The sequence below is a fragment of the Siniperca chuatsi genome, linkage group LG23, assembly GCF_020085105.1.
Source record: "Siniperca chuatsi isolate FFG_IHB_CAS linkage group LG23, ASM2008510v1, whole genome shotgun sequence".
Taxonomy (NCBI): domain Eukaryota; kingdom Metazoa; phylum Chordata; class Actinopteri; order Centrarchiformes; family Sinipercidae; genus Siniperca; species Siniperca chuatsi.
The window spans coordinates 5,274,191-5,290,486 of NC_058064.1; the positions used below are offsets into that span (position 1 = coordinate 5,274,191).

General features: G+C 39.2%; 1 protein-coding gene across 2 annotated transcripts; it reads right to left on the reverse strand.

Moving 5' to 3' along the window:
* Nucleotides 1–4,514: 4,514 nt before the first annotated feature.
* On the reverse strand, nt 4,515–15,744 carry itfg2 (integrin alpha FG-GAP repeat containing 2). 2 transcript variants are annotated; one of them, XM_044186474.1, is made up of 12 exons: nt 15,302–15,743; nt 14,814–14,909; nt 14,678–14,719; nt 14,393–14,570; nt 14,159–14,298; nt 12,813–12,961; nt 12,634–12,728; nt 12,471–12,524; nt 10,706–10,797; nt 10,394–10,511; nt 8,398–8,571; nt 4,515–4,651 (listed from the first exon to the last, which is right to left on the reverse strand). In XM_044186474.1, the coding sequence occupies exons 1-12, from the start codon at nt 15,395–15,397 to the stop codon at nt 4,593–4,595; spliced, it is 1,293 nt and encodes a 430-aa protein (XP_044042409.1). In that variant the 5' UTR covers nt 15,398–15,743; the 3' UTR covers nt 4,515–4,592. The 2 variants fall into 2 exon arrangements, with proteins under 2 accessions (XP_044042409.1, XP_044042410.1); XM_044186475.1 differs by lacking the exon at nt 4,515–4,651 and having other exon boundaries at nt 8,436–8,571; nt 10,351–10,511; nt 15,302–15,744.
* Between the last annotated feature and the right edge of the window lie 552 nt (nt 15,745–16,296).

Consider the following 16,296-nt stretch of genomic DNA (forward strand, 5'->3'; position numbering starts at 1 on the left):
CTTTTACATTTTAATGTTAATTAGACACTGCTTTAGTGTTGAAATGACTGATTATTGATTGACAGAAACTTAATTACCAACACATTTGATAATCATTGATTTATCAAGAAAACATTTCTTAAATGTGCAGATGGGCTACCTTTCTCAGTCTTACATCATATTAAGAATAAAATCTTTGGGGTTTGGATCGATGATCATACAAGCAATTTGAAGCAATCAGCTTTAGCTCTACTGCTACTAACAATTAATTTCATTATTGATTAATGAGAGTATGTTTTGTATGACCAACAGTGCAAAACGCACTAATTAACTTACAACAGTAAGTGTATAACAGAGAAAAGCAGAAAATCATCACATGTGAGAGTTTGAAACCAGAGAATGTTTTGGCGATTTACTTGATAAATGACTTAAACAAAAAATCTATTATCAAAACAGTTAATTGACAAATTGTTTCAGCTGTAGTTGCAGCCTTTATAAAGAGTGAACATGAATTTTAAACTTATTTTAAACGATGGTAAAGTTTGAAAGCAGATACGTTACAGAAGAATAAACCAGCCTTTACTTTAACTTACTTGATGACTGTAGAGTTTAGGAAACAACCTAATGTGACACCAACCAACAACGCTGTGTAGGAAGTAGGAGCTTGTGGGAACAGTGACAGCGAAGCAGGATCAGCCTCTCCTCCACTGATGTGTGGTTGTTGTTACTTTCTCACACAAGCACCATGACAACAGACTTTCTTAACGCCAACAGTTGTATATATATACAGAACTGACAGCGACTGCCTGACTACCCTGTGACCTGACACTGGAGGTTGTAGAGGGTGGGAGGATGCAATGTGCGCTTTAGGAAGAGGGGTGGGCTGTCAGTTTATGTTCAGTTCACTGAGGAGATTTTCTTCATTTTAGGCATTTCTTTTAAGCTTTCAAGACTTTGGAGAAGTTTACAAAGCCCCTTCAAAGTTGGATGAAATCATTATAATTCCTTCTCTATTCCGTTCATTAAAGCTTCCTCATGAAGACTAAACTTAATGTCTTGAATTTTCTTTTATTCATACAGAAATCATGTTAGTCCTCATACTTATGCGATTTTTCCACATTAGGTGATGTGTCAGATGAAGCTACGGCAGGCAGGCTGCAAAACAGACACTTAATATTGTATTTTAAATAATTCAGCATGTTTCTATAATATGTATCTGATACCAAGCAAGGTCGCTGCATCCATTCATAGTAGAGCATGGAGAGAGCAGCCTCAAGGGGAGTGTGGTATAGACGAAGTCCTCATGATAGGTTTATTACTCAGTGAAATGTCTCATGGCAGTGGTTTTTTAGAGACATTAAAGCCATGGTATATGTTGACACCTCAACCTTTTTGGCTTCCATAAATAAAGCCATACCTTTAATGTTCGCTAGCTCTAGGGAAGATAATGTTAGTCCGTCAGTCGGAGTGACACGGACAAATATCTCAACAATCAAATGGATTGACATGAACATTTGTACAGACATTGATGGTCCCAAGATGATGAATCCTACTAACTTTGGTGAACCCCTGACCTTTTCTCTAGCACCACCATGAGGTTGACATTTGTGAGTGAAATATGACAACTATTGGATGGATTGCCACACACACATTCATGTCCCCCTCAGGATGAATTGTAATAACTTTGATGATCTCTTAACATTTCATCTACCAAATACCTGCAAAACTACTGACATTCCCATCAGCCTCAGCTGTACTTTGTGTTTTGTGCTAATTAGCAAATGTTAGCATGCAAACACACTAAACTAAGATGGTGAACATGGTAAATATTATATCTGCTGACCATGGTGATAATACACTGTGGTAAACGGTTGGCAAGTTGAATCTCAGACCACCATTTCTGTCTAAAGAGGGGTTTTCTTTTTTCACAAAAATGGCTTCTTTGATTCCTTTTTCAAACCACCTCTTCTCTCTACTTAGAATCTTCACCTCACTGTCTTCAAATGTGTGGTTTGTAGCTTTTAGATGCATCTAAAAGCAAAAGAAATCTTGTTGCCATGTAAATCTCATCATGTAACAAAGAAGTGAAATCTATTCCTGCTGGTGACAAAGAGTTAAAACTTTATATGCAGAAAGCCTCCCTTTTTTGCCTCTCAAAGTTACCTCCAATGTGTAGTTTCGAAAAGCATAATACAGTTGTTTTGGAAATCTAGTATAACATTTACTCCATAAGTCATTGAAATGATCCAAAAACCCATGACCCAAAAATAGGAACCAAAGTAATAAGGGCTGTATGCCATTTATCTACTTAAAATACGCTCTGGTACCATGATAACCTTTTAACTTTAAAGTTAATAAAAAATGTGACATGGATCCACACTGTATAACAACAAACTCTCTAGAGCCAATATCCCTTGTGGGCCAACTTCTAGATGGCAATAACGCTGCTAAAAAAGGGCAATTTGGGCTTTGGTTATAGTCATTACAAGAAATGATGTGGCTAAAATAGTTGCAGACAAATCCATACACACACACAAATACACACAAGGTCAGTTAGATCACGACAAGGCCGTTACCCCCGTGTGGTCATGTCCCTGGGTCAGATGTCTGAGATGTGTTTTATGTCCAGCCTGCCTGTTTGGGGAAAATATCAGAGCAAAAGTCACAGTCACACAGGATTCATCACTGGAAACCAGGGAGGACTTTGCATACCGAACGTGCTGACATTTTCTCTGGGAAATCAGAAGACGGGTGGCTGATTGAAACACAACCGAGTCCAAACTAACAGACCTTAAATCCAAGTATAACAGATAGAATCCATAAGAATAACAACACAATGTATCGGCTTGGTCCTGCTTGACCATTAATGGTCAGAAACACAAATCAGTCTGAGGTTACTGCTCAGGAATGTTCAACACTTATAAGGACAAACTGCAGCTGAACAGTGTGCTGAGTTTGTGATACAACAGAAAGTAACAAGGTTAACCTATCGTGAGTCATCTAGCAATATAAATGACTACTGGACATAAACACACTCAAACATATTACCATAATAAATCATAACCTATGGCCAAAAGTATGTGGACACCACCGTGCACCACATTTGTTTACTTTTTTCCAGTGGCTGCTTTTCATGGTTTGTGCTGGGCTTCTTGGTTAACTGATTAAATCCTAATGCTGCAGCATACAATAATATTTTAGACTAGTGCTTCCCAACCTGTTGTCTGATGCACTCTCACAGCCATGTCAGATGAGTTCAGTACCCCGTCATCAACACCCGTCATGTTCCACGTGTTTGTTTTAGGGCTGCGACTAACAATTACTTTCATCATCGATTAATCTGCCGGTCTATAAAATGTAGCATATACTGAAAAATGCTGAAAAAGCTGGATGTTTTATCCAGAACCTTTAACTATTTCAACTTATCTGCTCTCTTGATTACTTGTTTTCACCCACTCTCAATCGCAGCACATGATGTCAAGGTGTTACAACTGACTCAGGTTGGTTTATTTGGCTTATTGTAGCTAATGCTCTTTTGGGAGCAATGGGAGCAAATCCCCGCCGGCAGGTTCTAAAATCTGGTGGAAAGACTGAAAGCAGAAGAAGGGAGGCTGTTATAGCAGCAGATTAGCGCCCATGGTTTTAGAATAGCATGCTCAACAATCACATATGGGTGTAAATAGCAATAGCTATTGCTTAAATTGTGATTAGGAGGATTTCACTTTTAAGTCTGATAAAAACAAGTGTAGGCAAACAAATCACGACCACGCTCTGAGAGCAGGGACTCGGCCCTATAGGCAAAGCCTTCCCCTGGCACGTCTCTAAAGGGCAGAAACACAGGAGAGATGAGAGGCTGTAGCCTACCAGGACACCTGAGCCTGCATTTACCCTTAGGCACACAAACACCCTCGCTTACACAGACACAAACACACACACAACTCATTTATATTGTATGAGAAAACAAGAGGCAGTGTACATAGGTGGTTATAGGATCCTCCCATTGGGAACAGTGGGTGATTCCCCAAATACTTCCAATCGTCGCGCCCTGCAGGCACTTTGACAAACAACACTGCCGTCTTGCTGCCATGTAAATCTCATCATGTAACAAATGTTGTATTATGTAATATGTGTAGCGCTTTATGTCTTTGAGATGATACACTATATAAAAGAAGAGACTAAAGGAGATGAAAAGGACAAAGGCACTCACTATGTTTGATCGGAGAGCCCTTTTCATCAGCTTGTCAGCGTTGACTGACAGCGGCATAATGCCTCTGCTGATCCTCCTCACTCACAAATTCACACACTCACCGGGTGAAAACGGTAGGTTAAACAGTATAGCATTTCCCCTGCATTGTGCCTCATGCTTTCATCATCTCTGAGCCGTGTGAAAAGCAACCTGGGCGGACAGAATACCAATCAATGACAGAGGCATTGTGTACATCTAAGATTACAGCAAGCGAGGCGAGCAGATCAGAAACCTGAACCTGAAACGTCTATCTGCGGGGAACACAAATAACAAGACCGGCAGCACAGGAGACGGACATTCAGTGTTTATTAACAGAGTATTTACAGTCAGGGGGGAAAACAGAGACAGCAGTGTGTTGATGTCTAAGTCAATCATTGTAGAGAACATTTGCCACCAGGGCTCTCACTGCTGCTGGGTCCTCAGTATCTGTGGAGGGAAAACACAAATGTGGCAATGACCACTGACATGGGACACTCAGTGTGTGAGCAGATAAACATGATGAGGACTTTCTTAACAGTTCAAACTTCTTTGGTAGGAAGTCAAAATATATACAAATATAAGTATAGGGTGAGCACTCACAAATTTTCTATACATTTTTCTTTTCAGCCACGCTGGCAGCTCTAGGGATAGAAATGTTGGTACAGACATTCACGCCCCCCCTCAAGTTAAATTCTGAAAACTTTGGTGACCAGGTCAAAAATGTATTTTGATGAGATTCCCATCAGTCTCAGCTGTACTTTGTGTTTGGTGAAAATGTTAGCATGCTAACAGGCTAAACTAAGATGGTGAACATAATACCTGCTTAGCATCAGCATGTTAGCATTGTCATTGTGAGCATGTGCCTACGTACAGGTTCACAGAGCTGCTAGCATGGCTGAAGACTCTTAAGTCTTTTTATTAAACCATTGACAACAGTCCACTTACACACATGGAAGTTTAAAGCTCTGCCTTGCTCGAAACACACACACACACACACGTTTGTTTCACTATCCCTGTGGGGGACAGTCATTGATATAATGCTTTCCCTAGCCCCTTACCCTAACCTTAACCATCACAACTAAGTGCCTAACCCTAACCCTAACCTAACCTAACTGTAACCTCTACCCTAAAACCAAGTGTTAACCCTCAAAAAGCAGTCTCTACCAATGGGGACTTCAATTTTTGTCCCCACGATGACACAAGTCCCCATTGGTTAGTGTGCATTCAGGTTAAAGTCCCCACCGGAATATAATAACATGACACACACACACACACACACACACACACACACACACACACACACAATGATTTAATATATAGAAAAATGTAAGAAAAGCATTTTTAAGTGCTCTCCCTATACTTATTTGTGAATTCATACTTTTGCTCCTAGCTGGTAGCACTCTAAAACATTTCAGAGACTTAATATACAGGCAACAAGTAGTTCCTTTCGTTGTTTTGCCAACTACATACTAAGTCCAACTACATCCTCCCTCTCCCCAGACAACAGTAAAGCATAATTGTTGCACTGTATCGTGCAGATTTTGGTACAGTGCACATTTGCAGCCATAGATTTCCAAGCCAGCTTATACAAAATGTTTAGCATGACTGTGCCCACGTTCAACTGTGCTGTATTGTTTGACAGGTTGAACTGTCTTACCTAAATATATGTTGTTAATATGGCGGCAACAAGAAGACAGAAGATGCTACTTTCATCCAGAAATGACCGTTTGTCCTCCATCCCTGTTCTTCACCTTATAAGTACTTTTACTTTTAATACTTTAAGTACATTTTGATGGTAATACTTACTGATAGTACTTTTACTTAAGTAACACTTTTAATGCAAGACTTTAACTTGTAGCAGAGTAATTTTACATTGTGGTATTCCTTACCTTGCACTGCCCAACGCTATAACTTGTCCCGAGACGCTCTATTCTATTCGAAAAACTAGCTGATTATTGAACTCCTCAATCACAAATTAAAACCACCGACCACATAGGAGGAACTGCGTATATTTAGAAACCTTCCCACGTTGTGATGGAGAACTGATGGACTCTTCATAATCACCCTTCAGCTAAAGGGCGGTTATTAAAGTGAATGAACAGCAGGGAAGAGCCTGAGAGCTGCTGCTGACATTTCTAGGAGGTCGGGGCGAGGCAGCAAACACAGCTTTCCTTTCTTCAATTTCCTTTTTTAATTTTGTGAATGTTTGCCGTTCTGTGTATTTAATGGCTATATGTTTTCGTAAAACTGCATATGAAATGAAATGCACCTCAAGCAATTTTTGATGGCACTTTAGTTGCCAGAGACTTCACATGTGTGTTCTCATGTGGACAAAAACATACATACAGCCAAATATCCCCTTCTCCACACTCTGCATATCAGACATATTTTCACACTTTTGTTTTTCCTCAGTTGTCTCTCTTTTATTTATTTTTTTTACTGCACTCTTGCTCTCCTCCTCTCTATTTCCTTGCCCATAGGCTACATCAGACATTTTCCACACTGGATTAGGTAACAAGCCTGCAGAATCACATTCAAAAGAAACACAACAGGCCCAGAGGTTGAATTATTAACACAGGCAGCAGGAAGCTACGCTAACAACACCACCAGGCTACAGAAAAAAAATCAGCTGGAACCTGCATTTTCATCTGCAGTTGTAATGCTCCAGCAAGTCCTGCTAATCATGTGTTTGTGTGTTGTCATAATTTTTTCTCACTAAATAGGTTTGCACTCATTTAACAGAGCTTTTCTGACATGAAGCGGTTAACTAGCTCATCCGTGCAGACTGAAAAGCACGGACTAATTTGTAATTTAATCAGATTTCTTCTCTCCTGTAAAAACATTTTATATACGACATGCAATGAGGCTGAAAATGCACAAGGACAGAGGCGAGATTAATGTTCTAACAAAAGGAAATTAACAGGAACCAAATAACCATTGTGTGCATTCACAATGATTAACCAAGTTATTGACTTAGTTAAGGACTGTGATTGGAAAGACCCTGGACAGTAGAGACACAATTTTCCCAGAGACAAGGGAAAAAAGAGAAAGAAAAGAGTCAGAGAGCAGTATCTGTGGTCTGTGTGCTTGTGGATTGCAGCCTCTCTAAAAATACTTCAGTCTTTACAGCCCAGTTGACAGACATGCTACGGATTTATATACGTTTGGATTTAGAAACAGAAACATTAGATTTGGGACTTCCTGGATAAGTTTCCTCACTGACAGACAATGGGGGTTTTTATCCCAAACCTCTCTTACATTTTTCTGTGAGCCTTGTTTTGTCCTAAGTCAGATTCACTAAACTCTCTTAACTGCACAAACATGTTGTAAATCGCTTGTCAACATGATGAACACCACCTGTTCATGAGGAGGTGCGTGTTTGTGAGATGTGATCATTAGCATAATTCATGCCCCTAAATTGCTATATAAAAGCAAGTTTCATTCACAAAAATGTCTCCAAGAGAAGAAAAATACAAATTTCACACTGCAGAGCTTTAAGTCTTGCTGTTGGAAATCAGCAGACGAAAACACAACATGTTCAGCAGAGTCAATGTGTAAGGGGACCTGAAACAATTCGAAAATATGAATATAGCTGCTAATGATGTGTCACGAGAGCAGCACTGTACTGTCACAGAAATTAAGACGGAACGGTTTGACATGAGGTTAGATGATTAACAAGAGAGACTACAGCCATGCTAGCCGCTCTGTGAGGCTGTGCTTTGAGCTAAATGCTAACATCAGCATGCTAACATGCTCACAATGACAATCCTAGCATGCTGATGTTCAGCAGGTATAAAGTTTACCATGTTCACCATCTTAGTTTAGTGTGTTAGCATGCTAACATTTGTTAATTAGGACTAAACACAGTTGAGGCTAGTCTTTCAGGTATTTGGTCATAAACCAAAGAGTTGTTCTTGAATGAGGCCCATTAAACTTGCCAGCAAGCAGTATCTTGTTGGCAGTAAAATCTGTCATGTGGGAATTATTTTACACTTTTCTCACCATTAATATTCAGGTCAGAGTCTGAATTTTAACTGGATGGTAAACAAGGTGACTACAAATAGTCACAGTTGATTTCTTGTCCAATTACAACAACAAACAGAGGAGACGTCAGTTTGAATTTGATTGAGGATGCTCTAAACTGGACTGAATCAGCTTCCTAATTACCAACTCTGAGTTGCTGGTGTACTTACCGACTCCCAGCACCTTCAGGTGGCTCTTAAACTCAGGTTTCTCCTCCAGGACCCGTAACATGTTAGTGGACTCCATGCGCTCCAGCTCCACCTTCCAGTAGACGTAGATTCTGTGACTGAAGCTCACATACACCAGACAGGGGCTGTTCTTACCCTCCTTACATGTATACTGACCTGCAACCACACACACAAAACATAAATAACATTCAACATACATATATTACAGGCAGTTTTTACTCAATATGTGGTGGGCAGTGCTGTCATATAGTGTGTTATGTGAATCCCAATGAACACATCAGCAATCCTCTGCTGCCTGGCTACCAATATGTATCTCTGCAGCAGAGCAAGCATCCACACAAACAGAGAAACCAATCTAATCTGCCTTAATGATCACACAGAGCAGGCAGAGGGTAGAGGGAGGGGTTGACTGTTTTCACACACACACACACACACACACACACACACACCTTCCTAACATCCTTGTACTTCTATCTTTGTGAGGACCATCACTGACAACGTATTCCCTAGCCCCTTCCCCTAACCTTAACCTAATTCTAACCTAACCTAAGTCTTAACCTTCAAATAGCCCTTTGAAGTTGTGAGGACCGGCCAAAATGTCCTCACTCTGTAGGTGAAAAACGTGTTTTAGTCCACACTATGTAGCAAGTACAAGTACAAATACACACACACACACACACACACACACACACACACACACAATGGAATCAGATCAAACAAAGTCTCTTGTCTCTTTCTCTAATCAACTTACTACTGTACATGCCATATTAGCTCCCTCAAATACACTGTGGCTTGTTCAAACACTGCAGAAGGATTTGAAAGGGCAGACGGAGAAAGTAGGGTGAACCCAAAGCTCAACATTGCCACCTACTGGTGTCATGAGATGTTTGAAAATGTAGCCATGTATTTACTTGCACCATCCAAAGCAGAGGTTTTCCAACCCTATTTAATAAGTAACAGTTATTAAATGCTGTCCAGAGGAAACAAAGTTAAACCTGCAATAACTGCAATTTTTTGGCCACAGCAGCAGAAACAAGTTGTGAACACAACCTTGACATATCATCAACTTTTAAGTTAAGCGAACTTGTTAGCAAACAGTTGCTTATTTACACATCCAGCAATTACAGAGCAACATTATCATTCATTTGGAGTTGTGTTTGTGTCACTTGATGAATGTAAGTCCAATATTCACTCTTTCAGCTCTGTTTTTGGTTTCTACCAACTCCTGAGGGAAATATCTGGCTCTTTAGCTGCTCCACTATGTTCACCAGCTAGTCTCTAACTGTGTCTGTCTGCTGTTTGGTGCTGAGCAGGTAGTGTACAGTGGGTTTTTAGAGCTTTATTTCACTGATGAACCAACTCCTAACTTGCATAACAGTGGTGGATGGAAACGTGCAGAAATTCGCATTTTCTTTTGCCAATTTTCTGAAAACCCAGTTATAATTTGTGCTACATTTGGATGGAAACCTGACTAGTGTCACATTGTTTTCACACTGTCATTTGATACATTGTTTTTTTTAAGATAATTTTTTTGGGGGGCTTTTTGACTATGTTTGATAGGAACATCTGAAGAGAGACAGGAAATGTGGGAGAGAGACGGGGGGGATGACATGCAGCAAAGGGCCATGAGCTGGATTCGAACCCGAGCCGCTGCAGTAAAAACTCAGCCTAGTACATGGGGCGCATGCTCTACCAGGTGTATTTGATACATTGTTATTATAAAAATATCGATTGTAGGCGCTTTAAGCTTCTAGTTTTGGTTTTGTGCTCGCCCAGGAGGATAAACAGAGAGTCACACCTGAACCTAAACTTATAGTGAACATGTATGTGAACCTGTATTGTCATTATCAATAGAAATATGATACACAGCGCAGAAAAGGCTGGGAACCTTTGCTCCAAAGTACAAGAGGTAAGCATACAGGAGAATAATCTGACCTGATATGTAAGATCATTTGAGGTCAAGTATGAGGTCCCTCACCCGCACAGAAGGCGTTGACGTTCTCATCGAACTGGAACCGCACTACTGTCCGATTGTGGTCAATGATGTAGGTTTGACCATCCCAGGCGCACGCTACCACCTCCTCTCTGCCGTCTCCCTGGAAGCAAACACATCCTCACCATGACTCTCAAAACAAATTGCCGGAAACAATAATATATATCTATCTATATATCTAGACGATTCATTGGAAAACTAATCAACAGACCCATTAAAATGTTCATTATAAAAAAATGTCTGCTCAAAATGAAAATAATCATTAATTTAGCCCTACATAAATACACACAAACTCACAGTAACATCAAGCTTCTGCAGCGCAAAGAGCTGATGATCCACCTGGACAGACCACAACAGCTGCTCTGAGCTGTCCATCAGTTTCAGGGTACCTGTAACATTTGAAGGCAAAAAGAGTAATGCTATTAAAGTACAGTTCTAGGTGTTTTAATATGCTACTGCTATTAGAAATAAAGAATACATCAACAAATCACAAGAAATACTCTTAAAAAGTGCTTTCTGGCAAACACTGATTCTGAAAAGTTTTTAATGGCTCCTTTGACACATTTTTGTGTCCATGTGTGGCTGACCTTTTATCAAAAGGAAAACAACAACAATGAAAAGCTACTAATCTATTATAAGGAAGCAAAATGATTCTGACAAAAGGGCACACCAGAATGAATTCAACCCTGAGTTCAAGCCAAACTGTAAACATCTTCTTGCCAACAAGGTGAGAAAATCAATGCTTCTTCCAAACTGTACAAACAATCCCTGAAATGATGAACAGAACTGAAATACAGCCAGTAATAGTTTCTCTTAATGTTACTCGAGTAACATTACCTATAACCTCTCTAACCTCTAACCTCTATATGGGCTCATCAGGGTGCCAACAAGAGGGAGATTGTGAGTGTAAAATGTTGGCAGCCGTAAGCCTTCAGTGATGATAATCCCACTGGATCCTCTCTACTTTAAATATTGATGGACTCTCCAGCTGCTCTGTTTGCCAGTTATCTGCTGCTGCCAGGAGGATCCTCTACATTGGCTAACAGCCACCAATGCATGCCGAAGCATTTTCCACTCTGGTTCTTATGGTATTACTACTACTCCAAATACAACAAGTGGATCACAAGACATGTGGTACTTAGTAATTTGCCTTTTAACTTGCTATGCAAATACTTTGTGTTGACTGATTAGATAAGGGTGCTTGCAAATCTGGACAAAAAAAAAAAAAAAAAAATTATACATTGTGTTTAGTTCTGGTCCAGTTTGTGTTCATGCTGGCTTTTTACAAGAGGAGTAAACATGACAAATGACAAATTATGCAGCACATTACTGTGCATTATGTGTTTATATATCTTCTCTGGTGTCACAAAAAGCTCATGGAAAAATAACTGATTATGAGCATTGTTGGTGCAACTGCACCGTATATCATAAATAGTGACGAACAGATAGAAACAGGACAAAAAGAGGCCTTTTGTACTGTAATATGACAGGGATAGTTACTGTGTGGTCCCCTCTGATCACTTGTTTCACTATATTTTTATTGGGGAACTGTTAAAGTACACGGAGAAGGACACAAGCTCAACACACATCTGGATTCACTCCTTTTCACTTTTTGATTGACAACGGAAAATCTCTGCACTTATGTTACCATGGTTATCACTTATAAGGATTGGTAAATCAATTTCTTAACAGTTGACAATCAGCAGATGGGTTTAATAGTAGTTTAGCTTTTGAATTCATGCTAAAATGAAATATCTGCTATCATAAAATCCTGGGGTTGGTCTGTTTTGCTTTCACACCACAAACAAGCAGCGTCAGAGTTCGCTTGGAAGCATAAAAGACTCTCCTTATCAGCCAGTCTCTGTCATGTTGTTTAATCTATGCCAGAGTTATATTGACAACTTTCATATCAGCCCAAACGAACCAAACTACATGTGCAAACGCACCAGAGTTAATTTGAACCGAACCAAACAGGTCAGGTGTGAAAGCACCCTTAACAAAATATACTAATATAAAGATTAAAAAGATGTGTTTGTAAATGTGTTTAAAATTCATGACTTACCATCTAACGTACAGAGAGCAAACAGCCCACATTTAGAAGATTCCTCTTTTGAGCCTGTTGAAAAACAGAGATCATCTATCATTACACCCCTTTTTCACAAGATATAAGTTCTGAGTTGTTTATATAAAGAGTAAAGAAAAATACAGATGAGTAACTGGCATACCTTTGCTTATGCTGCCAATTAGATGAGTGGACACATTCTTGTTGTGTATCCGCCCAGTGGTCAGATGGAGAACTACATCTCTGGAAGGTCCCTCACTGTGAGCAAAGAAATCAAAGCACATTTAATGTAACCAATCACAGTTTCTTATGTCTATAACTTTTGTTTATAACAGTGTCTACCTCCCAGGGGTGGCAGGAGCCTCTTCTCCAGAGCTGGTGGAGTCCTGTTGTGTCCAGGAACACAGCAGGATAGCGTAGCCACAGCCTGGCTGAGACACCATCAGCTCTGGTAAACCCTCTGGACCCGGGTTCACTGACAAACTGTCCACCTGCACCACAGGCATCTTCATTACACATTGGGGTTCAGACTAATAAGATAATAAGCTTACATTTCAGGGTACAGGACAACTTTATTGCTCAGTGTTGCACATGAAAAACCACTTAATGTTCATAACTATCCAGTAGGGCTGGGCAATATACTGTAGTTGAAATAATTTTCAGAATCAGAAATCGGTTTATTGCCAAGTAGGTTTTCAATTACGAGGAATTTGCCTTGGTATTTTGGTGCATAACAGTCCCAATGAGCATAGTAAAACAAAAAAAAGTACTGCAAAAGTCAAGAATGTTCTGTTTTTAAAATGAAAAGAGCTGTACAGTGTTTAAAACCAAGAGGAAGGAATATGCAAAATATTGACTAAAGAATGTGAAATTGCTCACTATATGAAGAATATGTGCAATGTGTGAAAATAATGTTCACAGTATTAATAAGAATATTCTCCTTTATTGATAAATATGTCACAATATGGTAAATGTATTTAAAATACATGTAAAATAATCAATGATGTTCAAAGTAGGGGTGCAACTAATAATTTATTTCATTATCAATTAATCTGTGGACTATTTTTTAGATTAACTAATTAATAGTTTAGTCTATAAAATGTCACAATAGTAAAGTCCAGGGTGACGTCTTCAAATTGATTGTTTTGTCTGATCAACAGTCCAAGACCCAAAGATATTGAATTTACAATCCAAATCCAAGCAACTCCTCAAATCAGAAAAGCAAATTTTTGGTTTTATTGCTTGATAAATTACTTTTGACAATTAATTGACTATCAAAATTGTTGATAAAATTTTGGGACTGACTAATCGCTTAACCAACTAACTGTTTTGGTTCTAGTTTGAAGCAAATAACTGTGTTCTGTTATGCATTACATGAGATCAAACTCTACCTAAAACAAAAAAATGGATAATTCATTTAGTTAGTTTGTGAGTACAGCGTAGAATTCTTCATAATACAACATAAATAGAAAGATAGAATGAAAGCATGATAAGATCATACCATCATTAAGTGCCCTGACTGTACCACATGTACTATGTGTGCCAGTATAAAACCAAACTCTATGAAGCCCCTTTAAGATACACACCTCATATTTTCAGTTAACATATGTTGAGATAATAATTAATGTAGGCTACTGCTGAATACTGTGATCACTTCCACTAACAGTGAGTGCTGAAGCGAAGTGTACCTGCCCCTCCAGAAGCCATTTCTTCAGCAGAACCAGCTGTCCAGATCCCAGGTCTGAACTGTCAGACGGCTCCTCCCAGCGGAAAGCTCGCACCACTCGGTCTGTGTAGCCCACCACCAGCTCACTGCGGCCATCACCATCTACAGTACAGGTATGCACAAACTGTGGTCAAATTCAAAAGCACAATGCACACGATGCATGCATAACATACAAGAAAGTAAAGCCAGGATTTACCGATATCACTAATAAGGATGACTTTGGTGTTGGCAGGAATATGTTGGGTGAAGAGGGGCTTCTGGTCATCAGAGGACATGGATTCATGCTGACTGGATGAATCTGCTTTACTTGCAGTGGCAGCTGTCAGGTCAAAGAGGTGGAACCAGCCCTCTGCACCAACAGCCACCACAAAGTTCTGTCAAACAGGAAAAAAAAAAAACACAAGACACACACAATGTTGGGAACATCACCACCAAAATATTCATGACACTGCTGCAGCTCATTTATCATTTTATAACTTACCCTTCCTTTGTTGCAGACGTCTCCAACTGCAACACAGGTCAGCTGGCAAACCAAGATACATTATATGAGCGAGAGAATCAAATTCACTCTATGAAATCATGAGCGTTTCCCCTAGTTTTCTGGTTTCTGTACTGACCATGCCCACACAGGTTCTTGTGATCCAGGGTTTGGAGTCATCATTCTTGTACACAAGCAGCTTTCCACTGGTGTCCCCCACAACCAGCTCGTTCAGCTACAGTGAACAGAGAAAGACAGCACATGTACTTTGTATGGAACAAATGTTTTGTGTGTGTGTGCAACCACCACTATTTAACCGCGGTGAAAAATAATTTGAAAAGTTATTTTAATCATGGTTTAGCTCCTGATAGTTTGCTTTTACATGCTTTCTTTCACTAATTTATCTTCTGGCTGCTAAAAAATGGAGGATTATGGAAGAGAAGCCACAAAGTAAGGTATGCACATCCCCTCATTGCATCAGGTATCAAGAAAAACTGCATGCACAATGAATTAATGCTCCCAAAACAATACATTGAGTACAGCTGTGACATTACATCTTCTTCAGACATAATCAGCTGCGAACAGATTAACCCTAACTTTAAAAATAAGTTAATTTATCTTAATTACCGAGTCGTTGTCTGCATCTCCCAGACAGATAGCATGCGGAAACAGAGTTCCTGTAAAATCCAAGCCGACACGCTGAACGTAGTTCAAGGACCGCATAGCTACTAACGTTAGTTAACTATATTTTATAACCGCTAAGTTATCTTGAACATTTGGGCAGCTGCTCTTATCATTTGTTAGAGCAAAGATAGTTCGTGAGTTGACAGCTAGCTTAGCAAATGTTAGCTCTCAGGCTAAAGAGTCAAAATTAACGTTAGCCTCTCCAAAACATCGCGATATAAGATCGCATCTTTATTACCTAACTGTTTTATAAAATGCCTCTTTGTTGAATTATGTTAAAGCCTGTGTTTATATATATATTTTATGGATAAATAGCTGTATTGTTGATAGCTCAGTTGACACACGCGCTTTTTCCTAGTAAACAAAAGCACGTGATATTAGAAAGTACGGAAGCTCAGTAGTGATCAAACTAATCTAATCTATTTCGCAATTAATGTTTTTATTTATGATATGTCATCTTTAAAAGAGTCTTTGAATTTTTGTAAATCTAAGAATGCACTTTGGCTATGTAATAATTTGGATACTCTTTCTTTGAACCCTGTAACTCTGTAATTATGGCTTTCTTTGTTCTTGGTTTCATTTTTGTTCAATTGTTCGACCTGCTCCACTTGAAATATTGAATGTTTAATAAGCCTGTATGGTTTTGAAATAAATATTTAAAAAAACAAAAAAACAAAACAAAACAACTATCTATTTCGCAAACCTTACCACGGTTCTTCTATTTTTGGTGGTCAGGTGTTATTACATGATTTCCTGTGAATGTGTATGGCTGATATACATGTAAAAAAAAAGATATTTAACAACTGGGAAATAATAAAGTTGGATTGGCACCGTCGTTTTATATTAATAGGGGATGAAATGGTGATATCTAGCCGTGGACGAGTGTAAATGCACCAAAACACATATACATACTTTTATTTTTACTCCCATCAATTATT

What these genes read in the sequence shown, in the direction of transcription:
- itfg2 (XM_044186474.1), bottom strand. Translation starts at nt 15,397, where the DNA reads ATGCGGTCCTTGAACTACGTTCAGCGTGTCGGCTTGGATTTTACAGGA. An exon ending in GCTCCTGCCACCCCTGGGAG is followed by an intron (nt 12,729 to 12,812) that starts GTAGACACTGTT and finishes CTTTGCTCACAG; the next exon opens with TGAGGGACCTTCCAGAGATG. An exon ending in TGCAGAAGCTTGATGTTACT is followed by an intron (nt 10,512 to 10,705) that starts GTGAGTTTGTGT and finishes GTTTGCTTCCAG; the next exon opens with GGAGACGGCAGAGAGGAGGT.